The sequence below is a fragment of the Balaenoptera acutorostrata genome, chromosome 1 (genome assembly GCF_949987535.1).
Source record: "Balaenoptera acutorostrata chromosome 1, mBalAcu1.1, whole genome shotgun sequence".
Classification (NCBI taxonomy): domain Eukaryota; kingdom Metazoa; phylum Chordata; class Mammalia; order Artiodactyla; family Balaenopteridae; genus Balaenoptera; species Balaenoptera acutorostrata.
In genome coordinates, this window is record NC_080064.1 from 9,616,834 (window position 1) to 9,644,469 (window position 27,636).

The window sequence follows — 27,636 nt, forward strand, 5'->3', positions numbered from 1 at the left end:
GCTGGAGAAGGGGAGAAACTCCACCCTGGAGAAAAGACTGTAGCTCTATTGCGTTCCCAGGGCAGCACTGGACTCTCATCTGATAGACCAGAAGGTCTACCTTCTGTGTCTTGCCTGAGAGTGCCTGAAAACTCCAGGACATGCGCAGGATTTCATGCAGAGTCTGGGAAAAGATAGGTCCCCCAAGCAAGTGTAACAGGGAGTGAGACTTTCTCCTTAGACCCTCGCCTGTTATCTGCCTGCGCTCAGCTCCAGGCCCTGCCATCTTGTCCCCCCCACTGCAGTGGGCTGACCCCAACAAACTACATTTCCCAGGTTCCTTTGCTAAGTGGCTCCTGTCTTAGGTTTGGTCAATGGGAGTCACTGGTGGGAGATTGTAGGGTGGGAGGAAGGGAGAAGCCGGGATATTTTCCTCCTCTCCGCTTCACGCGTGTCTCTAACAGTGGCTCTGTCTCCTCCACGGTTCCAGATGCCCCCGGATGCCCCAGCTCCTGGCTTTGGTAATGCCACTTCCGGCCCCAGAGGTGGTGGTGGCTTCTTGCAGTTGTTAATCTCAGACTAGTCTCCCTTTCCTCTAATTGTTCTTTTAATTTCTCTAACATCTTTACAACCAGTTCCTCTGTATTAAGTACCTTGTACAGAATCACTAGACAGAGGGTTTGCTTTCCTGTTGGCTTGGCTGTCACCCACCTCTTGGAGTCCAGTTGGTGGAGCTGGGATGGAAGGTGGGATCCCAGGAGGATTCCCACAGTTGGGTGGTGGTGGTGCCGCCCCCTGGGACGGGGAGCCATTGGAGGCAATGAATCAGCAGGGCCCACTGGGTTTGAGGTGTGTAGGGGACATCCATGGAGAACCGTTTGCTCCTGTTTTCACCAGGTGACACCCCACTCCTGGCCTTTGGCTCTCTCTTCTGGATCAGGGAGTCCTCCAAACTGCTCCCAAGCAAGACTTGTAAGGGCCAGAAGACATCTTCATGCCATTTTTAGAGTCTGACCCTCTCTGCAGAGTTAAGGTTGTGGGCTGTGCTAGCCTCGCCCTTAGCATAACCCATGTCTTAGAAACATGTGGAAACCAGGTAATTTCCCAGTCTCCTGATCAGGAGGTGGGATTTTCCATCCGCCAAGGGTCACTTCCCAGTTTCTCACTCAGCACCTAGAAGCATCGTCCTTGCTGTCTCCATCACAGGGGTTGGTGGCCCAGAGCAGGGGTCCCTGGACCTCTCTTGGGGCAGCCTGCAGTGAGGGAACAGAATAGCCTCCCCTCCTGCCACCCTGCCCACCCTGCCCCTCAGAAACGCCCTGTGTGCTGGGGGCAAGGACTCCCAGGGCTGGGGGAATATGTTCTGGTCCCGCAGGGCTGGCCCTGGTATTAGGGTTGGCACTCAAAGCACAGGGGGTGCAGCTGGCAGCTGGAGTGCTCAGATGTCAACTCCAGGGAAACCAGCCCTCACGGCCCTTGGCCTGGGCCAGCCCCACTCTGGGCTCCCACAGCTTTCTGTCTCAGCCTCTGTTTACTGGTCAGCCACCTGGACAGGGGACTCAAGAAGGAGGTCAGGGCAGGCTCCGGCTCACTCTGAGGAGGGCATGAAGAATGTTTAAGGGGGCTTCCCTGGTGGCGCAGTGGCTGAGAGTCTGCCTACTAATGCAGGGGACGCGGGTTCGAGCCCTGGTCTGGGAAGATCCCACATGCCGCGGAGCAACTAGGCCCGTGAGCCACAACTACTGAGCCTGCGCGTCTGGAGCCTGTGTTCCGCAACAAAAGAGGCCACGATAGTGAGAGGCCCGCGCACCGCGATGAAGAGTGGCCCCCGCTTGCTGCAACTAGAGAGAGCCCTCGCACAGAAACGAAGACCCAACACAGCCAAAAATAAATAAAAATTAATTAATTAAAAAAAAAAAGAATGTTTAAGGATAAATGAACAAATGAATAACAGTAATTACAGCTAATATGTATACAGAGCTTATTAAGTTACTTATATACTTACTTTGTAAGTTTACATACATATATAATATATACTATAGTATGTGTGTTATGTAACTTTCAATCTTCAGACTACCTCTGTGAGGTTAAGGCAGAGATGCAGACCCAGGTGGTCTGGCTATAAAGTCAGATAAAGTCTAATGAGGGAATAATTTAGAATGCCCGTGAGCTAGTGTCAGTTGTGTGGGATGTTTTCCCAAATTCGTGCCCCACCGCCAAGGGAGTGGGGAGCCTGCAGGAGGTGGGAGGGGTAGGTGGACGCAGGGCAGGTCGAGAGACAAAACCTCGGGGCAGCCGCAAGCCTGGTGGGAGCCCGACCCCAATGCGGGTCTCCTGCCCCCTCTCCCACTCCCCCACCCCCGCTGGGAAGGGTGACTCGAAGGGGAGGGGACGTTAGAAGGAGGCTGGAGGGTCTCGGAGGGCTGGGAGTGGCTGGCGCTGGAGGTATGGACCCAGCGCTAGGCTGGCAGAGCTGGGGTGAGAGTGGGGGTTGGGGGCGGGGCGGCCGGCTGTGTGGGGCGGGGAGGAGGTGTGTCCACGCCCCGCCCCGCCCCGCCCCCCGGCCTCTCTCCGGCAGCGCGCCGGCTTTCGCTTTCTGTCGGAGGCGCCCGAAGCAGCGAAACGGCAGCGGAGGCGCGAGGGCGCAAGGGGCCCGCCGAGCCGCCCGCACCCATGGTGCCCACCGCCTTCTGGGCCGCGCTGGCCGTCGGACTGCAGCTCTGGGCCGCAGGGCGCGCCGTGCCCGCCCAGGTAGGTGACTCGCGCGGCCCTGTCTGGGGGGGGGGGCGCCGTCCCATCCACCCCCGGGCTGGCGCGCGTCCCCCGCCCCGGGGCGTCCGGGGCGCCGTGACAGGGGTGCGGGGCTCGGGGCGACGGAGGCACCGCACCCGCCACACCGGATCAGACGCGCGCCGCTGGAGACCCTCTGGGGACCCCGGGTTTGGCACACGTGCGCCCGGGGCCGGAACTCTGGCCACCGCGACCCGGAGTCGCACCTCGGTCCCTCCGCCGTCGGTGGCCGGCCAGTGGGCCCTGGGCAGATCCCAGCCAGACTGTGGACCCCAACTCCCGTTACCCTTGTGACCCCTGGCCTCTCCGGGGTGACTTGGGTGTGGGGGTAGGCGGTGATATGTACTGGGGCGCTGTCCCCACTACCGATGCCCGGCACCTTCTTCAGAAGACTTCCTCCCCTTCTGGGCTACGGTTTTCCTCTTTCTTAGAAATACTGGGGCTGCGTGTGTAAAAGAACAGGGCCAGGTGTGCAGTAGGCACCCAATAAGGGCACAGTCAGACTGTGGACTGTCTTCCGTGCCCTTTGCCCAGACCCCTTCCCCAGGACCCACCTGGAGTGTCCAGTGGCCACTTCAGAGCCTGCCATCTGTGGACTCTGGGGTGATGGGGAGGGACACAGTGCCCTCAGGTTCCCCTGGGCTGACCTCCCCAAGGATCTGTGCCTGAGCTCTGGGTGACAGGGGTGAGGGAGGACTTCTGGACTGGTTATCAAGACAAACATGATGTCTAAGGGGCTCCAGGAAAATGGAGAGAGCAGAGACCCCAGAGCTGTTATTCAGCACTAACTGCACCCACCACAATAGCAAGGGAGAGTGTACAGAGGATTGTTCCAGCTTTGCCTCTCGCGGCTGTCTCCGTGGTCTGGTAAGACAGAATAGCCCCATTTTGGACTTCCCTGGTGGTGCAGTGGTTAAGAATCCGCCTGCCAATGCAGGGGACACGGGTTCGAGCCCTGGTCTGGGAAGATCCCACATGCCGCGGAGCAACTAAGCCCGTGCACCACAACTACTAAGCCTGCGCCCTAGAGCCCGTGAGCCACAACTGCTGAGCCCGCGTGCCACAACTACTGAAGCCTGCGTGCCTAGAGTCTGTGCTCCACAACAAGGGAAGCCACCGCAATGAGAAGCCCGCAACAAAGAGTAGTCCCCACTCACCACAACTAGAGAAAGCCTGCGTGCAGCAACAAAGACCCAACGCAGCCAAAAACAAACAAATAAATTAATTAATTAAAAAAAGAATAGCCCCATTTTGCAGAGAAGGAAAACTGAGGCTCAGCAAACTCCTTGTGTTTCATGGAAGGGCGTGGGGGGCTCTCTTTCTTCAAAAGGGACACCTCTTCCTTTCCCCTCTTGGCTAGGGAGGAGGTGTGCCTTCATCCTTTCCTCATGATCTTATCCTGATGGATGGGTGTGTGCTGACCCATCTGGATATCTTTTTTTTTTTTTTTTTAAAGATTTTCTTTTTCTTTTATTTATTTATTTATTTATTTATTTATTTATTTATTTATTTATTTTATTTTTGGCTGTGTTGGGTCTTCGGTTCGTGTGAGGGCTTTCTCCAGTTGCGGCAAGCGGGGGCCACTCTTCATCGCGGTGCGGGGACCGCTCTTCATCGCGGTGCGCGGGCCTTTCTCTATCGCGGCCCCTCCTGTTGCGGGGCACAGGCTCCAGACGCGCAGGCTCAGCAATTGTGGCTCACGGGCCCAGCTGCTCCGTGGCATGTGGGATCTTCCCAGACCAGGGCTCGAACCCGTGTCCCCCGCATCAGCAGGCAGACTCTCAACCACTGCGCCACCAGGGAAGCCCCATCTGGATATCTTGATCAGGGAGGAACGTGGGAGGTGGCATTGACTCATGTGAGGTGACTCACTGGCCAAGGCTAAAGACACCTTTAGAGTCCAGTTCTCAAGGGCAGAGGATGGAGGTGGTCAGACCAGAATTGACTCATTCACAGTTGGTGCCAGGGTGGGACCTGGGGCCCTGCCCCAGAGGTTGTTCTGTAAACAGAGGAGGTCAGGAGAGTCCCAGGTCTGAGACTCGAGTGTGGATGCTGATGGCTCTGGTCCCCAGCCTGACTGCAGCGTGCAACGACTAGGGGCATCACTGTGCCTCAGTGAACCTGGGGACAAACGAGCCCCTGGGGGGAGGAGGTACAGGGCTTCTCTGCAGGACAGCAGCCCCTAGTCTTGGAGTTGCTGAGGGGTTTTCCTGAGTCTCTCACTTCCCTCCCGTGTGACCAGCTCCTGTATCAGCTCAGGTTCCCTCCTCCGGGACTGTCTTCATAGCCTTTTAGCTGGTCCCCTGGCCCCTGCCCCCTCTCCCACTGATCCTCCTTGGTGGCATCGCTGGGGTGGCCCTCCTCAAATTGGAGTGCCTCTCTCCCTGCCTGGGAAGCAAAAGGCTCCCAGTGGCCAAGGCAGAAACTCCCCCAGGTGTCTCAGGCCAGAGTGAGTGAGGTCTCGGGGTGTTTCCTGCCACCTCTCTGCATCGTACCCCATACCCCATGAAACACGGCCATTGTGTATCTTCGTACTCCACGCTGTCTCTCTCCATGGTGCACCCTTTCCCCCATCCTTCAGGGTCTTTTGCACGTTTCCCCCCACCCCACACACCAAAGCCTTTCCTCACTCTCCCAGTTGGATTTTTTAAAAAATTGTTTATTTTTTATTTTATTTATTTTTTTGGCTGCATTGGGTCTTCGTTGCTGCGCGCGGGCTTCCTCTAGTTGCAGCGAGCTGGGACTACTCTTCATTGCGGTGCGTGGGCTTCTCATTGTGGTGGCTTCTCTTGTTGCAGAGCATGGGCTTTCGGCGCATGGGCTCTCGGCACACGGGCTTCAGTAGTTGTGGCACGCGGGCTCGGTAGTTGTAGCTCTCAGGCCCTAGGGCACAGGCTAGGAGTTGTGGCGCACGGGCTTAGTTGCTCTGCGGCATGTGGGGTCTTCCCGGGCCAGGGCTCGAACCAGTGTCCCCTGCATTGGCAGGCGGATTCTTAACCACTGCGCCACCAGGGAAGTCCTTCCCAGTTGGATTTTATCCTCTGCTCTTTGAACTCCCAGCCCTTCATCCCTCTCTAGGACAGACTACATTCTGCTTTTTAATCTGGTTGTGTTTTATCCACCTCAATAGATGGAAAGTTCCTTGAGGGCAGGTACTGTGGGGTCTTCCTCCTTATTATTAGCACCACAATAGCACCTGTTGTTTGAATGCCTACTAAGTGCCAGGCAGCATGCTTAGGATTTAACTAAAGAATCTTGCTGAAACCTTCCTTATAGCAACTCTTAAAAGGTGGCGTCTCCATTTAGAGACGTGGAAGCTGAGGCTCAGAGAGGTTATGGCATTTCCCAGGATTATGGAACTGGAGGGTAGGGGGTGGGGAGGTTCGAATGCAGGTCTGCCTGATTCCAAAGCTCTTCTTACTCTACCCTCCCCATGCCTGTATCCCCCTTCTGCCCCCACCCGGGTCCCTGGCACACAGTGGATACTCAGTTGTGTCAGATGTAATAGATCAAATTGTAGAAAGAGCCCCAGGGAGACCTGAGCTGCTGCAGGTGTGGCAGAATCACTTTGCCTGCAGGGTTTTTGCCTCCTTTAAAAGCTGTATCTGCTGGCTGGTATGGAATGCATCATTCATTCATCTAGTCATCCATTCATTCAACAAACGAATGCCAATACAGCTGGCAGGATAGGTGAGCATTTGGTGCCATCTAATGGGGATGGGCAGGGCTCCAGCTGTCTGGCTTTCTGTTGTTGCTGGGAGGGGGCTGAGGGGATCTCTACCTGCTAGGTTGGCCTGAGGCTGAGGGGCCTCTGTTTGCCTCCTCAATACCTAGGGGCCTGGGGCCAGCTCAAGTTAGGGGAGAGGTTGGGGACTCCTAGCTTGGCCTGGGGACATTAGCCTTTGGTGGAGATGGGTGATCCAGGGTACCTGCCGTCCTGGGATGTCTCTTTGTCCCCTGTCTGATATGCCAGAGGGGAACCTGTTTGCTGACTGAGGATGTGGCCCTCACTGTGGTCCTGGGTTTGGCCCAGTGGCTCCTGGAGGAGTAGCCAAGAAGGTTGGAAGGGGAGGGTTTTGATGCCATCCGTGGGGTGTTTGTGTGTGTGTTTCATTCAGCTGTACACATCAACTTAGTTCTCAGGTTTATGCCATGTGGGCTGCTTTTCTGTTGCTCAGACATGCCACACACACCCCTGCCTCAGGGCCTTTGCACTTGCTTCCCCTTTACCTTGAATTCTCCTCCCGCTGATATCCTCTGGTTCATTCCTGCACTTCCTTTTGCTGAAATGAATTCTTCTCAGGAATGCCTTCTCTGGCCATCCTACCCATAAAAGCTCCCCACCAGGTACTCTCACTCCCCTGACCTGCTTTGTTTTCCTATGTAACACTCATGGCCTATTATATTTCTTTCACTTGCATTGTGTCTTTCTACTAGAGTGTTAAGCATGGTGAGGGCAGGGACTTGTTCACTTGTTCATAGCCTAGAAGAGGATCTCTTGTTCTCAGTTCTCTTGATGTTCGGGCCACACGGTTGCCGTGGGGACTGTCCTGCGAGTTGTACGACGTTTAGCAGCATCCCTGGCCTCAACCCACTAGATGCCAGCAGCACTCGTCCTTCAGTTGCGACAGTTAAAACTGTCTCCAGATGCTGCAAAATGTCCCCTGGGGGGAATTGCCTCAGTCGAGAACCATTGGCTTAGAACAGTGCCTGGCATGTAGTGGGTGCTAAAAAATATTGAGTTAATGTCCGAAAATATTCATCTGACCTTCATAATGACCCTGGTTTTTTTTGTTTTTTTTTTTAAATTAATTTATGTATGTATTTTTTTTGGCTGTGTTGGGTCTTCGTTTCTGTGCTAGGGCTTTCTCTAGCTGTGGCAAGCGCGGGCCACTCTTCATCGCAGTGCACGGCCCTCTCACTATCGCGGCCTCTCTTGTTGCGGAGCACAAGCTCCAGACGCACAGGCTCAGCAGTTGTGGCTCACGGGCCCAGTTGCTCCGCGGCATGTGGGATCTTCCCAGACCAGGGCTCAAACCCGTGTCCCCTGCATTGGCAGGCAGATTCTCAACCACTGCGCCACCAGGGAAGCCCAATGACCCTGTTTTATGGATGAGACAGAAGAGTTTGGAAAGCCAGTGGTGGCAGGGCTGGGCTCCAGTTCGTCTCACTCTCTCTGGGATATTTCCCTGGGTTCTTCCTCTGCTGTGTTGAGTCTGCTGAGGCTAGCGGTGCTCTCCCCAAAGTGCTCACCCGCCCACATCCCCCTCCCGGCTCGTGACAGGGCCACCCACTGGCAGTGACTCAGGAGCCCAGGAAGCATGTGACTTGACCAGAAGCAGGCAGCGAGGGAAGCCAGGGGTTACGGTGGAGAGAAGGGTGCTACCAAGGGAAACAGGAGCAAAGTGGAGCTGCTGTGGCTTCCACTTCTGGACATCCCGCCAGGTCCCAGGGAAGCAATATTGATGACTTAGAAGAAACGCTCTGGCCTCAGAACTGGACAGACCTTGGCTCACTTCTTACTTTGCTGTTCATAGACTGTGTGACCTTGACAAGTCTTTCCATCTCTGGGAGCCTGCCTCTGTGTTCCCATCTGTAAAATAGAAATGATCCTTCACCTCACTGGCTGGTTGTCAGGATTAAAAGTGCTTTATATGCTGTGCAGCCCATTGGTGGCTATTTGAGCATCTGTGGCTTCGCAGGGCCTGGGAGTCACCGTGGAGTCAGATTCCCTGTCTCTGAGCCACAGGGCTCCGAGGTAGGGGTGGCAGACCTCCATTTGCTCAGAGCTCCTGCCCAACATCCCTGAGAACAGTTTCCCTCCTGCCCGCCTTCTCCAAGGAAGGCTTCCTTCTCCTGGCTGTGCTTCCTGCTCCAGAGCCCCCTTCCTAGGGCCTCTCACACCACCTACCCAACTGCCCGGCCTTAGGAGCCTGGCATGTGGCATAGGCTGCGGGGTCAGGAAATCCTCCCCTCCCCCTCCCAACTCCTTTCAGTGAGTGACAGGTGCTGGATCTCATTTGAGGGTGAGCAAGGGGCACATGTGGCATAGAATAGAGGAGTCTCATGACCTCTCTGTGAAGGGGATGCAGAAGGCCTCGACTTTCTCACCTGCAAGATGGGCATGGGCTGATTCCAGGCTGTCTTTAAAATCTCTTCCATCTCTGACCTCCGTGATCCGGAGGGTTGTATTTACTTGTAACCCTGAAAAGGGGAAGCTTTGTGAAGGCTCTTCTGAGGTCATGCTGTCCATCCCCCAGCCTCCAAGTGATTTCCGAGACAGCAGGACCCTGAGGAAGGAGCACTGGCCTGGGGCCCAGGAGACCAGAGTTCCCATCTGTACACTGTGGTCACCGGCTCACTGTGTGACCTCGCTCGGTTTACTTAACCTCTCTGGGCCTAAGCACCCCTATCTATAAAACCTAACAGCACTGATCCTAACACTCTCTTGGAATGTTGGGGAAGTATCAGTGTTGCCTGTGCTTGATGGAGGCTGCAGACTGGGGGCGAGGGGGGTCTAAGAGTTTTCCCAGGAAGGAGAGTCCACCACTCCCCACCATTAATATCTTTGATTCCCTGTCTCTCTTCTTGCTGACCTCAGTCCCACTTGTTTTAACTGGAGTGATTTCCTTGACTCAGGCCACAGTAGCATCTAGAATTCCTGGCTGCTGGTTGGTTAGCTTGCATCCGAGACAAGATGCACAGCCCTCAGGCAGAGCAGGCTTCATGGGTTTCCCACCTCCCTGCCCCTTACTACCTAATTAGCCCCTCTTAAAGTTCAGAAGCCAGACCCTTTGGGGCACCAAACCACGGGAAAGTCCGTGCTCTGGGCATCACTGCGGGGCCTGCCACCTGGGGTCCCACAGGTTCGGGGAAGCCTTGAGTGCGGAGGGGGCGGTTCCTTGAAGAAGGCTTTGTCACCTGTGATGGACTCACAGCTGTTCCCCCTGGTTCTGAGTCCCAGGGCTTTGGGCGTTTGTGCCCCTCCGCTGAGATGTTGACTGTGGGGCTGGGACTCTGGGGCCCACGGTCATTTTCCATTGTGTCGTGTCATGAGGTCACAGGTGGTGGTGACATCACTGTGGTTTGGGGCACTCGAGGTGCGAGCCCAGGAAGAGAAAGTGTCTGTTCACTGTCGGGGGTTTGAAGGAGTCGATTTCCATCTGCCCCAGGTGTGAGCAATGCTGCGGGGAGGCGGGGGGCGGGGCAGCTGTCCAGGAGACCCCAGACTCCAGCTCTGGTCTGTCTCTGCCCTGGTGGCCTGTTGACCGTGACACACCGCCGTAGCTCTCAGCCTCCATGTCCTCTTTGCAGAGGAGGAGAGGTTGGAACAGGCTGCGCCGCAGGTGTCACCTGCGCGGTTGAGGATCGCAAGGCTATCCATTTTGTTACTAGAACAAGACCTGTTAGCCGGCTCGCAGGGCTGCAGAGCCCACCTCCCAGGCCCCAGGCCGGCCAGTCGCCCTCCCGTTCTCGGTAGCAGATACTGAGCGGGCACGCGTGGGGACAGCTGGCAGTGCGGGGTGACATCGAGGGACACGGCCGGATCCCTTTGGCCAGCAAGCCACTGCTCTGCCCCCGGCTTTGGAGCTGGGACCCCGGGTTGATTCAGTGCTTTGACTGGAGGAAATCCCCAGGGGCTTTCGATTTCCTCTGCTGTCCAGACAGGGGCCCACCTGTCTGTTTCCACCTGAGCCTGGCCCAGCAGTGGGTGTGGCTGATTTGGCCACATATTCGGGGAACTGAGCGAGCCTGAGGGTGAGAGCAGCACGGGGAGGGATTTGGGGCAGGGGGCTCTGGATGGGCATCTGCCGGCCTGTCCGTGGAGAGCCTTCTCCAGTGCCATTCAGGAGAGATGCCAGAGGCTGCGGAAGGGACCGGAGTGTGAAGCTGAGAGTGGGGGTCCCGGGCCCAGCCCTGGCTCAGCCTCCAGCTCGGGAGGCCTTGGCCAGTTCCCTTCTCCTCTCTGACCCTCAGCTGGCCCAGCTGGAAGTGGAGATCAGCAGAGACCTGGCCCAGCCTGAGTGTTAGACAAGGGGGAGGGGGAAGGGGATAGAGAGGGTCAGTGACTTTGGGCAGGAGGTGGCCTGCAGCTCCGGCCTCTGTGGGTCTCCAGCTCAAGGCCCAGGTCTGTGACAGTGACTCTTGACAGTGACTCTTAGGGAAGGGCTCCCAGCACTTGGCTTTAGTTACCGGGATGGCCGCCAGCATCCTGGGCACCCCTTCGTGTCCTCCCTCCTGCTGACCCAGAGCCCCGCTTCGGTCTGCCACGCGCAGAGGCTCCAGGTTCAGCTTGTCCCCGGTGAGCCTGTCACCTCCTGCTCTGCATCACAAACCCCCACTTCTGCTCCTTTCTGTCCTGTCCTCCTAGCTCTCTCAAGCCCCCCTCCCCCACCTCATGGCATGATTTCCCCGTCCTCCCTCCCCTCCCCAACACCCCATGGCTTCACTCTCTTCCTGGCATGGCCCCTTGGTCACTCCCCTCATCTTTTGACACCTTCCTGACTCTGTCCCCCACATTCCTCTTCCCGCAGTGACCACACAAGGATCTTTTTAAAAGCTGAGCCCTGGAGGGTGGTCAGGATTGGGCTGAGTGCATACCAGGAGGAGGAATAGCAGGGGATAGTAGCTAGACCATCCTAGCTGGAGCAACAGGCCTGTTAGGGGTGGCGATGGCACTTGAGGCTATAGGCTGTTTAGGACCAGTTTCTGGAAGTAGTAAAAAATTTAAAAATTAAATTAAAACATTGTAGCAACTGTAATTTTTGGAGCGTTTACTAAGCACTTTACATGTGTTATCTCATTTAATCCTCACAACAGTCCCATGAGGTATATACTGTTATCAGTTCCATTCTGCAGATGAGAAGACTGAGGTATTTTAGCCTCATTTATTTATTTTTTTTTAAAAAAGCAAAACTCCTTTGATGCTGCCCTCCAATAGAGGGGAGTCTGGATTCAAAGCCAGACATCTTTTTTCCAGTGACCATGCTTTCAGCTACCACACTCACTTCGTATCAGGAGTTGAGGCAATGGGGAGCCACGAATAGTTTTTGAGTGAGGGAGTGACCAGAGCAGAGGGTGTATTAGGAAGATCACTCAGGCCTCAGCGGGAAAGACAGATGAGGTGGAGAGAATGTTGCAGTAGTTTAGGTGAGAGCTCTGGGCTGAGAGGTTAGTAGCAGAGCAGGAAGGAAGGATCAAAGGCTTCAGGGAGGAGGAGGTGGGCTTTGAGCTGGACCAAAGACCTAGGGTGGGGACAGAGACACTCGGGAGAAAGGGGAGCCGTCCCTCTCCACCCCCTCCTGCAACATGAGGCACCTATGGCCTCAGCCCTGTCCCTGCGACCTGACCGTGGACAGTGTCACCCTCGTGTGTTCCTGGAGCTCTCGTGGTCAGCCCCAGGGTGAACCCGGCTTCGCTCACCCTGGCCGCTGCTGGGGTGGACATGAGACTGGGCAGGACTGGCCTTTGCATTTCAGGCATGAAATGTGATGAGCCCCCCATGGGCAGAGGGGCAGGATTCCTGGGGACCTGCCTGCCTCTGCTGCCAGGACCTTGGGACCTTCTCCCTGGGCTTTGGTTTTCCTCTCAGTGGTGAGGTGGGGATAAAAGGGCCCCCCTCTGTCACTTCCCTTTGGGGTCTGGGAGAGTGCAGCAAATCCTGAGCGAGGACTGACGTCCAGGGGGTGCTTCGTGGGTGCCAGGCATGGGTCTAATGCATTACATGCCCTGAGTGCCTTCTGTCCTCAAGGCCGCCTGGGAAGGGTGTACCATTATCATCCCCATTTGATAGGAGAAGCAGTCGAGGCACAGAGGTTAAGCTTTGGGCTCAGGTTCTCAGCTCAGTAGAGGCAGAGCCAAGATTCCACCCCAGACAGCCCCTTCCGAGCTCTGTGCTTAAACTACCACCCGGAAGTCACGGTGGTTGCAGTGGCCATGAGGGGCTCTGCCATTCTGGGGACTCCACCCTCTCTCTCAGTAAGCCCATTTCCTGCCCAGTTCTCCTGCTAGCCCCAGCTCATTTCAGTTAATTGGAAATGAAAGCTTTTGCTTCTGTTAAACAATTCAGCAACTATTAGGTACCCGCTGTGGGCTGTGGGCTGTGCGCTGGGCTGGGCATAGAGCCATGAGTAATAAAAACCCAACGACTAACGCTCAGCTCTTGCTGCTGCTGGGCATGGCGCTGAGCACTCCACACGCCTTGGCCCAGTGAATCATAACAGCCCCATGAGGTGGGCACTGCTTTTGTCCCCGTTTCAGAGATGGCAAAACTGAGGCTGCTGAGTGGCAGAGCTGGGACCGAAACCTGGGTTTCTGGCTCAGAGCTCACACTAGAAGGTGCAGACGGGGAGACACAGGAAAGCAAACGATTAACCAAAAGGTGGTCCGTGAATTAGAGAGATATACCCGGGTTGTCGCTGGAGCCCTCGGGGGGACCTCTGACCCCATCTGCGGGTCCGGAGAAGGTTTCCTTGAGATGATAGTGGAGAGGACTCTTGAAGGAAGCCAAAGAGTTAGCCCTGCAAGAGGGGAGGGCAGGATGTTTGGGCCGAGGGAGCAGCAGGAGGACACGTGAAGGAGGGTGCCAGGGCCGGAGGGAGGGTGCCAGGGCCGGAGGGAGGGTGCCAGGGCTGGAGGGAGGGTGCTAGAGCCGGAGGGACGATGCAGGGTGAGGTGAAGACTGAGTGGGAGATGCTGGCAGGGCCCAGGCAGCGGCCCCCGGGCCCCAAGCTGAGGACACTGAGCTCAGGACAGACTTGGTGTAGGAAGGTGGCTTCAGGTCTGTCTGGGAAGCCAGGCGACCAAGAGTGAGGAGGTTGTAGGTGGGGAGAGATGCCGAGGGTGGGGAGGCGGGGCCGTGAGAGATTGAGGAGGTGATATGGCCGGGCCTGGGGTGTGTGTGTTGGGAGGGGATGGAAAGGGTTGGGGTGTTTTCTGCAACTAGACCGAGGGTTCCTTGAGGGCAAGGACCACGCCCCAGTATCTTCGTACCCCGGTGCTTAGCACAAAGCCTGACCCCAAGAACCGGATACCAGCCCGGGCTTCCTGTCCTCCCCCAGCTCACTTCTAAAGCGACATCACAGGCAGCAGGCCGGGAGTGGGATGTGTCACCCTCGGCCGCCGCCTGTGATGTGGTCGGTCCTCCTGACGTAGATGCCGCTCCTCTCCGTGATGGCAGATGAGCCTCCACTGCCTGGCTCCGGCGTCATCGCCGTGTCAGCTGCACCCCGAAGTCTGCGGGACTCCCGAGGACCCCCTAAGATTCAGGCCCAAATGGTTCTGCTGTCTCTCACCCTATGCCAGGGCCCCAGGGACCTGCCATGGAAATGATGTGGTTTCTCTATTGGTGGAAGCCGGTTTCCCTCCCTGGGTCCTTGGGCAGACGCCTCTGCTCTGCCCCACGGCTGCAGTGTCTGCTCCTGGCATCCTGGAGACCCTTTTGCCTGGGAGAGTCATTGAACCCGCCCACACCTTGCTCACTGTGTGTTCTCCGGGGAGTCACTCTCCCTGTCTGGGCCTCTCCTCTGTGAAATGAGGGAGCAAGAGAAGATCACAGGGTATAAGACCGTCTGAGGACACTGAGGGAGATGTAGCTGGGACTAGTTCTGCCGCTTGCTGGCTACATGGCCCCGGACACGGTATCGGATCTCCGGAAGCCTCTGTTGCTGCATCTCTAAAATGGGGTGATGCCGACCTCATTGTGTTGGTGCAGAGATAAGACAAGAGGATGCGCGTGAGCGTGCTCAGCACTGTCTGCGCGCCGTAGGTGCTCCTCCTGGGTCTGAACAGTCTCTGTCTCTCCCACTTTGTGAAGAGAGAGGTTTTGTGGGGCATGTGTACTCCTCAAGCCTGAAGCTTCCCCCCGTGGCCTCCTTCCCACCACGTCCCCTTCCTGCTCTCACCCTGCCCAGGGGTGCTCCCGGGGGAGGCTGGGAGTGGGACCCCTTCCCAAGGGTACTGGCATCTAAGTGGGGGGCGGGGGAGGGTCTCCAGAAAATCAAAAAGCCTTGGAGACCCCCGCAGTGCTTCGTCAGGGCTGGCAGGAAGGGCAGAGAGCTCCACAGCTTTAGTGCTTTCAGATGACACTGTCTTGGTGGCGGCCACTTCCTCCTCCTTCCCCAGGCCTGTCCTTCTTTGCCTTCCCCCTCTCGCAGTCTATTTATAAATAGGAGAAGGGACTGAGGGCTGCCACCTTGGGGTGCATGCAGGGTCTTGGTCGGGGAGCAGGGTGGCGGGAAGTCAGCTGGCACGGGGTTGCCCAATTCCCCGAGAAAGTGCGCTGACTCAGACTCCACAATCAGAGGGTCTTGCCTGGTGCCCTGGCCCTGCTGCTCACTGGGTGGGCCCCAGTGCAGTGCCCACCTTGACCTCGTCTCCCTCCTCCAGCCCCGGCTGCTAGCTGTGGTTTCTGGTCCTCCAGGGTGAGAGTGGGGAGGAGTGGGAAAGGGAGGGAGTAGCGGGCGGGGAAAATTCATGCCTGACCCACCAGGTAGGTCTGGTCCTGCTCTGGCTTTGCCCCCTGCCGGCCTCTGAGGCTCACCTTCTTTCAGGGTCTCACAGCCAATCCCTGTCCCTTATCCTGGACACTGTGTCCTCTGGCCACTTAGTGGACCCCTGGCTGCTGGGTTTTGGTCACTCACCCAGACTCTTTATTTTGGGGTCCCCTCACCCCTCCAGGTGTTCCTCTTGAGTAAAGCCCCTTGGAGACCACCCAAGGCCACTACCCTAGAAAGCCCACATCTGGCCTGCAGGCGTCCCCTCCTCTCTCTGCCTTAACGAGGCCCACTCCACTGTCCCTGCAGCTGGCCTACTGCCGTCCCCTGACCTTGGGCTTCTTGAGGACTGGGCCTGGGGTCAGCCATAACTCCATAACTCCATAACTGCAAGGGTCACAGGTCAGCTTCCCCAGCCTTGCTCTCGAGGAGGGAGGGAAACCCCCTCCATTGCAAGGCCTGCATGGGCCACCTAGCGCCTCACCAGAACTGGGCCGCCTGCTCCCAGCGACTTGTCCTCGCCTTGCCTGTTCTTAGCTGAAACCAAGGCAGAGAGAGCCCGGTTCTAATATCCCATCCGACACAGGTCCACACGCGTGTCAGGGCCTTTGCAGACCCTTAGAGCTCCCCCACTGGGCCCCCTGGGAGTCTGGGAGAAGATGACGGACCCAAGTTAAGACCCCCCTCTGCCTTTGCGCCTACAATAACCCGAGGAGGAGGAGGCCGGGCAAGGTGTTATGTCACTATTTTACGGATGACAGTGTTGAGGCTCAGAGAGAGTAAGTGATGTCCCCAAGTCCCCTAGGACCAGCACATGCGTCCAGAGCCTCTGAACTGGGTCCAGTGCTCCTCCTGTGAGGCCAGGTGTCCGTGTACCTGGGAGGATGGACATCTCCAGCCCCCCTCCTCCCAGGGGACACCTGCTCAGGCCGTCCTCACCCTCGGAGAGCGTTTGAGGGGCAGAGCTGGGGCAGGGAAGCCCCGCCCCACACCCACCCTCAGCCTTGCCTCACACCCCAGCCCCTACCTCCTAGGTCATTCAGTTTTTCCACCTCTCATGTGGGTGGGCCACCCACCCACCCCATCCTCCTGAGGTCTTGGGAGGGGGCTGAGCTTTTTGATGCCCATCCTTAAGAAGCCAGAGCTGGAAAGGGCTTAGCGCCTCAACCAGGCCACGCCACCATCTTACAGATGAGGAAACTGAGACTCAGAGAAGCTAGTGACCGCCCACAGTAAAGGAAGTGCGTGAGTGGGGGAGGGAGGACCTTTGGGGTGGGCCCAGGGCAGGGAGGGTTGAGATCCAGTGCTCCTGGGGCGGGGAAGGAGCACAGAGCTGGACGCGAGGAGTCCCTCTGAGGCTCAGTTTTCTCATCTGTGACTTGGGAATAATAATAGTACCGACCTCACAGCACTGCAGTGAGGAATCGGAGACAGTAACGCGTGCGAACAGCTCTGCACGGTGCAGACTTTCAGGATAAGGTGCTGCCGTTTCTGTCTCCTAGCGCCCTCACCCTCTCCCTCACCTTCGCCCACCCTGGCCTAGCTGCCCTGGCCCCCCGGCTGTGCCTGGAACACGCAGAGCACATCCTCCCTGGGGCTTCTGGCCTCACCTTGCTTTTCCCTTTTCCTTAGCTCCTGCTACCACCTCCCATTTTCCACTGTGCGTGTCTGTGTCTCCCCAACTAGAGCCCAGCTTCCTGGGCAGGGACTTGATTATGTTTGATGCTGAGCGCCCGGCACCTTCACGTTTGTTGAATGAATGAACGAACGTTTCCACCTTTGCCCCTGTCTTTCTCCACCACTAAATGGGAGGTCATCTGAGATAATCTCTTAAGGTTCCTGCCAACCCTGAGCTGCTGCGCCTCAGTCCCACCCCCATTTCTGGGCCGTGTTTCCTGGTCATCGGCTCCCACGTGTCCCTCCAGCACCTGATACAGCTGCAGATCAGCTGGGCCAACCCTCCCTGTTCACAGGCTCCTACCTTTGAGCCTTTGCTGACCCCACTCCTGCTTGCTGAGGAGCTGCCAGCTCCTGACAGGTCAAGGAGCCCTGTGACACAAGCAGTTCTGGGAAGGGCAGGGTCTCAGGAGTGGGATTCTATAAAGTGCTTGCAGCCTGGCCTGGCAGATAGTTGGTGCCTAATGAATATCCTGTTTTTTCCCTTCCTCTCCGAAGGGCCAAAGCTGAGAACCTGGAGGAGTGATGGAGGCCACATGGTGGGAGAGGGTGCTGAGTTTGGGAGGCGCTTGGGGTCCTGGGTCTGTGTCGAGGGGAAGGGAAGCTTGGGCCCACAAGAGAAGGGAGGCAGGATAGGGGCGTCGGGGGTGTGGCTCTTCTGGTGTAGCCTTGGGTGCATCGCTTCACCTCTCAACCATCTGTGAAGTGTTGGTGAGGAGTCTATCCGATGGTGGGTCCAACACGTACAGTCACTCCTGGGATGTAGAGGAAATGGAGCTGCAGACTCCGATGTGAAGCAGCTCTGAGGCCTGTGGTGGATGAGCAGTGGGCCCTGTTGGCCCCTTGTGCACAGGCATCACTCAGCCTGCCACCAGCCAGGCCCTGGCATGGCCTTTGGGAAACCCCAGGAGGTGGGTTGCCTTCTTTCCATCTCTATTTCCCTGTCTGTGAAATGGGCACAATCAGATGTGCCTCACAGATTGGATGTTAGATGGGTCCTTCCTTCTCTCCTTCCTTCCTTCCTTCCTTCCCTCTCCCTCCCTCCTTCCTTTCATCTATCATCCTCTCTCCCTCTCTTTATCTGTCTGTCCATCCATCTATCCATCCATCCATCCATCCATCATCCATCCATCCGTTCACCCATCCATCCATCCATCCATCATCTATCTTCTCCAGTCTCCCCCAACACACACACACACACACACACACACACACACACACACAGACACACACACACACACACACACACACACTGGGTCACAGATTTCCCACCTGTTAAATGAGTGGTTAATGCTCCTCAGTGATTTCTAAGTTTTTACTTGGGGATGCTGTATTTTGAAAGATTGGGTCCGCTAAGCATGCTGAGTGAATCCGGTACTACCCAATTCATTTCCTCATTTTAAAATGTCGGTCAGAGCTCCCCTGTGGGTGGGTGGAGTGTGGCTCTGAGCCTCCCTGACACCAGACAAAAGAACAGAAGCTTCCATAGCACCGAGTTTCCCAGAGGCTGCTCACCATGTTCTGGGCACCTGCAAGGACCCTCCGCTTGTACGGCTCCTTTGCTGACCTGAGGCCCGGCTCCTAGGGCTGTGCTCCAGCCTAGCCTCTGCTCTGGTGAGCAGGGCCGTGGAGGGAGTGACCTTTTGTCCTGCTCTGCAAGGGGCTTTCTGTTCCTCATTGTTTAGCCATGACAGGGCAGTGGTTTGGGTTTTTTTTTTTTCCTGTCCAAGAGGATAAACAGGCCTCAAGATTGCTTGAAGGAGGGCTGACCTCCTCCACCGGCTGCCAGCACCGGGCTGGAGTCAGAGCAGCCGGAGGAAGTGTAGGGAAGGGGATTCAGAGCGAGATTCAGACAGGAAAAGACCCTGGATGGGAGGCCGCCGGGCAGTGGCCTGGGGGCCCTGGGGGTCCAGCTGCCTGCCTTTGTCCCGGAACCCTTGCCCCGTGGGTGGAGAGACAGCCCAGACTTGGCCAAGGCAAGGCCCTTTCCCGTCAGGTCCTTCGGGCCCTGACAGGAAATCCTCCCCCAGGCAGGGCAGGCACCCTGGGCTGCACCACAGAGGGCTGCCCCGGCGAGGGGGGGGCGAGGGGGGGAGGAGTCCTCTCCCCGCCAGGAGCTGCCGGGCCTGTGGCTCTCAGGGCCCACAGGAGTGAGGGGCTCCCCTCGTTACCCCTAGGGTACTTGGGGGGAGGAAGCCCACCGTGTGCAGGGTCCTTGAGACCTGTGCTCGCCACCCTGGGGGGCAGGGGGCTCGAGGGAAGGAGGTGTGACCCCTCCCTGCCCTCAGGATGCTGTCTGGGGGGGGAGCCTGCCGCCCGGGGTGCTCAGAGTGGGAGGCACAGCGGGCTGTAGGGGGGACTGGGGTGGGGGGCAGTTAGGCCCTCCGTTGCAGCTAATGTGCAGTGGAATGATGGTGCGGAGGGGGCTGCAGGAAGCACGATCCTCTGGTTTCGGGGCTCCCCCAGCCTTTGATTGCTAGGTCTCCTCCACGTGCTCCCCCAGGTCATCTTGCTCTGGCCTGCGTGCTGCTCAGGTTTGCTCAGCAGTGGAGCATGGGAATCACTTGGGCAGGTTTTCTTTTTTTCTTTTCTTTTCTTTTCTTTTCTTTTCTCTTCTCTTCTCTTCTTTTTTCTTCTCTTTTCTTTTGTTTTTTTTTTTAATTAATTAATTTATTATTTTTTTTTGGCTGTGTTGGGTCTTCGTTTCTGTGCAAGGGCTTTCTCTAGTTGTGGCGAGCGGGGGCCACTCTTCATCGCGGTGCGCGGGCCTCTCACTGTCGCGGCCTCTCTTGTTGCGGAGCACGGGCTCCAAACGCGCAGGCTCAGTAGTTGTGGCTCACGGGCCTAGTTGCTCTGCGGCATGTGGGATCCTCCCAGACCAGGGCTCGAACCCGCATCCCCTGCATTGGCAGGCAGATTCTCAACCACTGCGCCACCAGGGAAGCCCCCTTTTCTTTTTTTTTAACAGTACAGCTTCCTGGGCCCACCCCCTGGGCTCCTGGCCCTTCCTTGCAGTGGGAGTGGGCATTATAATAGACCCCCCCCAGGGGCTTTGGACACAGGCAGTGACCCCCCACCCCCAGTAAGTGGGAGGAGCCCTGAGAAGGGGCTTTACTCCAGGAGCAAACAGGGAGGGAGGAAGTATCAGGACTGAGTGAGTGTGTGTGTGTGTGTGTGTGTGTGTGTGTGTGTGTGTGTGTGTGAGAGAGAATGTGTGTGTGTGTGAGAATGTGTGTGTGTCTGTATGAATGTGTGTGAGTGTGTGTGTGAATGTGTGTGTGTGTGAGTGTGTGAATGTGTGTGTGAGAGTGTGAATGTGTGTGTGAGTGTGTGAACGTGTGTGTGTGAGTGAGTGTGTGGATGTGTGTGTGAGTGAGTGTGTGTGGGTGTGTGTGAGAATGTGTGTGTGTGTGCATGTGGGCGCAGCCATGGGCATATCAGCTTACAGTCCAGATGGGGATGGAAGTTACTTTTTAGGCTCTGGGTCATGCAGAATGGATCCCACTTCCCTTGCTGGCCTGCGTCTCTCCCGGCCTCCTTAGAGCTGCCTTCCTGGGGTTTGGCACCAGGCCTGGGGTGAGGGTGTGGGTGAGGGATGGGCCTCAGGGGCCGATCAGCATGGAGGGTGCACCCGTGTTAGGGCTTGGTGTCCCTGGTGCCCAGGTTGGACCCCTCCAGGAAATGATACTGTAATCAAGCCCACTGCTGAGGTGAGTGAGCCCTGAGCACCTAACTATCAATACACGCCGGGCTCTGGGGTGACAGCGAACCGTCACCAGGCGGAGGAGGCAGCTCGGCCAAGGGCACGGGGGCAACAAGAGCCACAGATCGCTCCCCAGCCCCTGGGGGTCGTCCCCCTGATGCTTCCAGCTGTTGGCGCCGAGCTGTGTGCAGCCAGGGTAGGTCTGCCAGGCCGAGGGGGGCAGGCAGCTGGGTTTCCAGGCCCGCTTGTCCTGGATGCAGGGACCAGCCAGGGGCCCACCTGCCCCTGGCTCCGGCAGTCATGCCTCCCTGGTGGTGCTGTGGAGGGGGAGGGGAAGGCCAAGTGACAGCCTGCCACCCTGGAGTCCATGCCCTCTGACCCCACGGGTTGGGGGGGACGCTCTGGAGCGTGAACAGTGTCACAGCATTGGTCCCACCTGAGGGCTGGGAGCCATTATGGGGCGACACCCAAGACAGCTGGAGATGGGTGCCCTGCTGGTATAGGGGATCTGTGCGGGGTGCAACTACATCCACTACGTGGGGCACCTGGAGCACATTGACCAGCTCCTGGCACCCCATAAGTGCTCCAGAAATATAACTATCGTCATCCACAAATATTCTTCTCCTGAGCCCAAGCTCTGCTGTGGGCCCCATGTTGGAAGCTGAGGGTCTAGAGGTGATGAGGTCGTCTTTTCTGCCCTTTGCATTGCAGACGTGTGTATGTGTGTGTGTCTGTGTGTGTTAAGTGCATGGGTATACGCACGTGTGCATGCAAATGTGCCTGCGAGGGTGGGAGGACAAGAAGGTACCCCATTTCAGCACAATGAGATGATCGCCAGGAGGGCATATTCAGTGTTTAGAGAGCCCAGAGCGGGAGGAACCTGAATCCGCCTGGGGGAGTCCGGGAAGGCTTTCCAGAGGAGGCAGCACTCAGCTGGAAGGACAAAGGGGTGATTACCAGGCGCAAGGGGGAAGGCGAGGCAACCTAGGCACGGCTGATTTGTGCTGAACTCCGCCGTTCGCTGTGGCCTTCTGGGAGGCTTCAAGGCCTCGCCTCTGCCCCATGTGGTATGAGGAGCTGGCCCCCCACTCCAGCCAGCTGGTTCCGCGTCTCCGCCTGCAGACATGAGTGTGCTACACTGAGGGAGGAGGAGGAGGTGAAAGAAGGCAGGGACTATCCCTTCTTCTACCTCTACCCACCCCGCCACCAAAGGGAGAAGTCCCCATGTCAGTAGAGCCCCAGCAGGGAGAAGGCCAAACACTTGCAGGACGCACGATGGGGATCTGGGCGTACAGCGTAGCAGGATCCACGGGTGGCCATGCTAATGGCTGTCCTCCCCTTCCCCATTCCAGGCTGTGTTTATCCCCTATGTCCCGGAGCCCGGAAGCTCATGCCGGCTGCAAGAATACTACGACACAAAGGTCCAGATGTGCTGCAACAAGTGTCCACCAGGTGAGGGCAGCCACTGGGGCCCTTGCCCTCAGCCTGGCTGGGTCCCTGTGGGCCGGTGCCTTGAAGGGAGTGGGTGTGTTATGGGGGTTAGTGGGTCAAGGTCATGGCCCTGGACTCTTACTGAGCTCCCACCGGTTCCATGAATCGACCCCCTGCTCCCTCTTGCTTCTGGGCCTTTGCACATGCTCTTCTCTCTGCTTGGTGCACTTCCCAACTCCTTTCCCCTGGTCCACTCCTGCTTATCACTTAGGCCTCTGATGTCTCCCTCCTCCAGGAAGCCTGCCAGCACTGCCTGGCCAGATCTGACTCCTCCTCTGCACTCCCACTGGCCCTTGGCATCCGCCATGGCAGCAGCTCTTTTGACATTGTGTGATCCTGGCCTGGATCTCTTTTGTTGCCCCCACTGTGTGCTCCTCAGAACAGGGACTGTGGCTTGTTCTCTGCTGAATCCCCAGCACTCGGCACAATACCTGGCACATAGCAGGTGCTCAGTGCATATCTGACTGAATCAGTGACTGCTACCCATTTCACAGATGGTGGACCTGAGGCCTAATCCCAGTTGGGAGAGGCAGGTGGCCCAACACCTGGTGCTGTCCATCCATTCATTTGTTTATAATTTATTCCTATAATGTTTATAAAGCATTTGCTAAGTGTCAGGCACTGTTCTGAGTGCTGGGAATACAACAGAGAGCAGGGCAGACAAAATCCTCGCCCTCGTGGATTTTGCATTCTAACAGAAGCCTAGACAAATAAACCAGTAGAAGAAATAGACATATGGTCTGTGAAGGAAACAAGGTAGGGGAAGGCAGACAGAGACAGAGTAGGACATGCTGTTCTATATGGGGTGGTCATGGAAGGCCTTTCTGAGGAGCTGACACGTGGGCAGAGACATGCAGAAGGTGAGGGAGTGAGTTATGTAAACATACGGGGGGGGGGTGGGAAACAGCATGTGCAACGGCCCTGAGGTGTTAGCTTCTTTGGTGAACGTGGAGAACAGCGTGTGTCCTAGAGTGAGTAAGCAGGGACCATGGTAAGGAGTTTAGATTTTATTCTGCAGGATCCAGAAAGGCACTGAAGAGCTTTGAGCCTGAGATGTGGGCAGGCACATATGTACCTGTCATCTCCAATGGCCATTTTAAGAGACCCCAGGGGAAGTGACTCTTATTTCTTCTGTTAACCGGTAGGGTCTCTGTAAGAAGTTACTAGATTAGCACAGCAGTGAAGGTGGCAGGATAAGAATGGGGACAGGCACTCAGAAGAGAAACTTCTTAAAGGTTTGCCTGGGTGTTCTCCCACCCCCTGGCACACCTTCTCTGGAGGCCTTCAGGAGTCCCATGGCCTCATCCTTGATGGGATACCAGGGATGACTACTACTGCCTTTTTTACCTTTCCCAGCTGGAGAATTTCAGCCAACTATAAAGAAGAAAGGAACCGGCAAACCAGTTCTAACTAAAGTGTTATTGACTAATAATAGGCGGTTCCAGTGGTGGAATTCCAGGCACCTGAAAAGAGCAGAGAGGAAGATATTTTATGAGCACTACGGGGTTCAAAGATGGCGTGACAGCTGGTACATATTAGATGGGAAATGATGCAGAGTCGAAACTCCATCAAAGAGCCTTCCCAGCCAGACCTCACAACTCTGGGGCTCTGGAGGACAAAGGATGAGCCCAGGGTCCTGGCAGAACCCCCCCAGCCCTCCCCTCCTCCGCTGAGACTCCTGGCCTTGCTTTCTCAGGCTACCACGTACATTCCTCATGCAACAAGACCTCAGACACCGTGTGTGACTCCTGCGAGAGCAGCACATACACCCGGCTCTGGAACTTGGTCCCCGCGTGCTTTAGCTGTAACTCCCGCTGCAGCTCTGGTGAGTCGGCCCAGAGTGAGGGCTAGTCCTGGGCATCCTCCCCTGGCCACCATGCACTCCGGCCCCTTTGCCTGGGAGCTGGCTGGGATTATCCCAGACCTTTGTTTTCATGCCCCAGGGCACAGGTACAGCTCTTTACTTTTTATCAGCGGCACTGTCATCCTCTGTCTCACCGAATCCTCTTTAATAGCCCCTTGGGGCAGGCAGGCCAAGGCAGCAGTGGGAAAGTGGTGCCCGTTTTTAGAGTTGAGGACATTATGCTTGGGAAAGCAGGCATGCTCGTTCATGCTGCGATGGAGACTCTGTGTCCAGCAGTCTCTTGGCCCCGTCCTGAGGGCGGTTCAGCCGTCTGCTGGAGATCAGAGCTGTCTGGGGGTGGTGGGGCTGGGTGGGAAGACAGAGTGGGCGTGGCAGTGGGTGGGGCTGGTGGAGGCAGGAGTGACCCTCGGCTGTCTTCTCGCTCCTCTAGACCAGTTGGAAACTCAAGCCTGCACAACAAAACAGAACCGCATCTGCACCTGCAAGCCGGGCTGGTACTGCACCCTGGGAAGACAGGAGGGGTGCCGGCTGTGCGTGCCACTGCGCAAATGTGGCCCTGGCTTCGGCGTGGCCAGACCGGGTATGGGGCCAGGGCCAGAGGTCCTTGGGGACCCCCTTGGGCCTCTCCTTCCTTGGAACGTCGTCAGTGGTGGCCAGGTGCCTGGTACCCATCTGTCCAACCATCCCGATTCATTCTTCCCTCCAGCACTCCTGACCAGGCACCTCCTGTGTGCTAGGCCCTGGGGATCCAGAGGTGGATCAAATTAAGCCCCAGCCTACTGGAAAATCAGGTGGTGCCCCAGGAAGACACAGTCACTAGAATTAGTTAAGGACAGACCGCCCAGGTGTGTGTGTGTGTTTGTGTCAAAGGGGAGAGGTGCAGACCGAATTCCTCAGGCCCCTCATTCTTCCCCGAGGGCTCCAGTTCCCCTAGGGCCAAGGCGCACCTGTTCCATGGAATATCTGAGTTGGTGACAGTTTCTGATTTTTCTTGAAGGAACTGCAACATCAAATGTGGCGTGCGCTCCCTGTGCCCCAGGGACGTTCTCCGACACAACATCATCCACGGACACTTGCAGGCCCCACCGGATGTGAGTGGCTGAATCCTCTGCTTCTGAAGGAACAAGGAGGGGCTGTCCCTGGGCGATCATGAGGCCTAGAGCACAGAACAGTGTGCCGCGGTGGCCGGAATCCCCCCAGTTACTCCCTTGGGTTGAGGCATTGCCGAGCCCTGTTCAGTGCCAGGACTGGTTTATCTGACAGTGGGTGGGTCCCTGAACAGGCAGCATGGTGAACAAGAGTTTTTGCCCTGGAAGTCAAGACTGGGTGGGGAGCATGGGGAAAGGTGGGGTGGGGACATAGGGGACATAAGTCTTGAAAGAGGGCGTGGCACACGAACCCCGCTCCCCTAACCCAGTTGCTGGGCCCCTTGCACACTGGCCCAGCTCCCACGAGTGAGCCCGGCTGCCCTGAGCCATTCAGTCCCCTGCTGCCCCTGACCAAGCCTCCTCCTCCCCCAGCTGTAGCTCGGTGGCCGTCCGTGGCACCTCAGAGATGGATGCAGTCTGCACGTCTGTGCTCCCCACCCTGAAAGGGACCCCGGGCCCAGCCCTCACAAGATCCCAACACGTGGAGCCGACTCCAGGGCCCAGCACGGCTCCAAGCACCTCCGTCCGGCTCACGATGGTCCCAGATCGTCCAAGTTACCCAGTTGAAGGGCGCAACACAGCAAACATCTCTTTTCCCATTGGTAAGTCACGAGCGGGCCCGTTCATCCTTCCTCCCTCTCTTCCTCCCTCCCTCCCTCCTGTCTTAGAGTCTTACCAAGAGCTTGTTACGGGCTAGACCCTATACGCCATCCTGGGGTGTAGGTAGCGTTGAGACTTGCCTTCTTCCAAGACTTACTAATGCCAATAAGAATTACTGGGTGGGGAGAGGTAGGGTCAACGTTTTATGTGAAAGTGGAGATGGTCTTATGGTTGCCGTTTCTGACGAACCCATTAGGCTTTGACAGTGGGCTGGGCCAGGTCACCTCATGGGCTTCCCTTCTGGGGTTAGGACTACATCAGGCCAGAGGGCTCAAACTCATGGCCCTTGGGCTGAGCGGGGCCTACAGACACGTTTCGTTTGGTGCACGGATTTTGGTTTGTTTTGTAATCAAATTTGAGAGCCTCTGCACTGGCTTGCCCCTCGCCTGCGATGACCCCAGTCATCTTTGGTTGTCAGCTGACCTGCCTGGTCCCTGGTACATTTGAGTTTGCTTTTTGCAGCTGTTTTGAACTTCTCTTTTCGTTCTAGGACTGATTGTAGGTGTGACAGCGTTGGGTCTGCTAATAATAGTCCTGGTGAACTGTGTCATCATGACCCAGAAAAAAAGTAAGATTCCATCCTTCCTTCCTTCATCCGTCTATTTACATATCTGTTCAGGAAGCTTTTCTGGGGCACCCCTCTGAGTCCAGCACTGGGCACAGCCTTATGGGTCAGACAGAGCTGGGTATGGCAGTCCCTGTTCTTAGGAGCTTAGAGCCTGGGGCGGAAGGCACTTCCACTAACTTACCTACTAAAAGGCAAGATGCTCTCAGGGCTATCCAAGAGGGTAGGAGTCCAGGATTCTTGTCTGGGAATCCTGGGGGTTCAGGCCTTCTGGAGCAGGTGGCATCTGAGCTGGGCAAGATTTTGATGGAGACATGAGTGCAGGAAAGAAAGGGCATGCAAAGCAGGGGGCATGGTATGAGCAAAGGGGGCAGGCTGAAGAATGGTTGTGGGGGTGTTGAGGGCTGGCTGGAGAGTTGGGTATGGGGGCTTCTGTGTACCTTGTCTGATAGGTAATTGCTCCCCCGAGGACTGGGCCTACTCCGACTGCTTCTGCTTGGGCCCCGTGACCCCTCCTCGTTAGAACAGATGTGACCTGAGGAAGTCATTCTCTCTGACTTGTCCCCTCTCTCCTCTTTGCAGAGAAGCCCTTCTGCCTGCACGGAGACGCCAAGGTGGTGAGTGCCCCTCTGCCTTCCCCCTCCTCCTCCCCTTGTCTTCTTCCTGCTGGGCTGGGTTGTCCCACGGGAAGCAGTGAATTCTCTAGGTTGGTCTGTCCAGCGTCAGGCAGTGTGCAGAGCCCTGGGAGGCTGAGAAAAGGCCAGCCAGGGTCTGTCGCTGGGGCTAGTAAAGGTGACTTGAGTGTGAAAGGCCACATCAGGGAGCAGAGGGGTTAGTGGTGTCAGTGGCAAGCGTGTGGTCATGGACCCATGGTGTGACCTTGCACTGACATGAAATTGCTCATGGCTGTTTCCTCACCGTTAAATGGGGACAGTGTCTCAGCCAGCTTGCAGGGCTGTGCCTTTCAGCCAGCTGGCAACAATTCTCAGCATCTCCATCATGTTTACAAAACACTTCCTCATGGAGCAGTGGTTTTCAAACTGTGTGCTAGGGTACCCAAGTGTTCCACAGAGGGTCCTGCCTCAGGGGTCATCTCTGGGATTGAGGTTAAGACTAGGGGTCTGGGCCTGGGTCCTCCCCCAACTTCACCCTCTGATCATTTTTATGAAGTAGGGTCTGTGCAGGATTTTTGCTAGAAACAGAACACCAACATAGTATTTCATCATTTCTCCATCAGGAAGGCATTTGGCTGCAAGTAACCAAAA

General features: G+C 56.7%; 1 protein-coding gene across 1 annotated transcript in view; it reads left to right on the forward strand.

The window, feature by feature from the left end:
• The first annotated feature begins 2,562 nt into the window (after window positions 1-2,562).
• TNFRSF1B (TNF receptor superfamily member 1B) overlaps window positions 2,563-27,636 on the forward strand; it is a 36,575-nt gene continuing 11,501 nt past the window's right edge. The window contains exons 1-8 of the mRNA XM_007169951.2: window positions 2,563-2,730; window positions 21,996-22,095; window positions 23,831-23,959; window positions 24,429-24,578; window positions 24,996-25,089; window positions 25,519-25,748; window positions 26,297-26,374; window positions 26,954-26,988. Coding sequence (XP_007170013.1) covers window positions 2,653-2,730; window positions 21,996-22,095; window positions 23,831-23,959; window positions 24,429-24,578; window positions 24,996-25,089; window positions 25,519-25,748; window positions 26,297-26,374; window positions 26,954-26,988 — 894 coding nt within the window. The 5' untranslated portion in view covers window positions 2,563-2,652. The remainder of the gene's footprint in view (window positions 2,731-21,995; window positions 22,096-23,830; window positions 23,960-24,428; window positions 24,579-24,995; window positions 25,090-25,518; window positions 25,749-26,296; window positions 26,375-26,953; window positions 26,989-27,636) is intronic.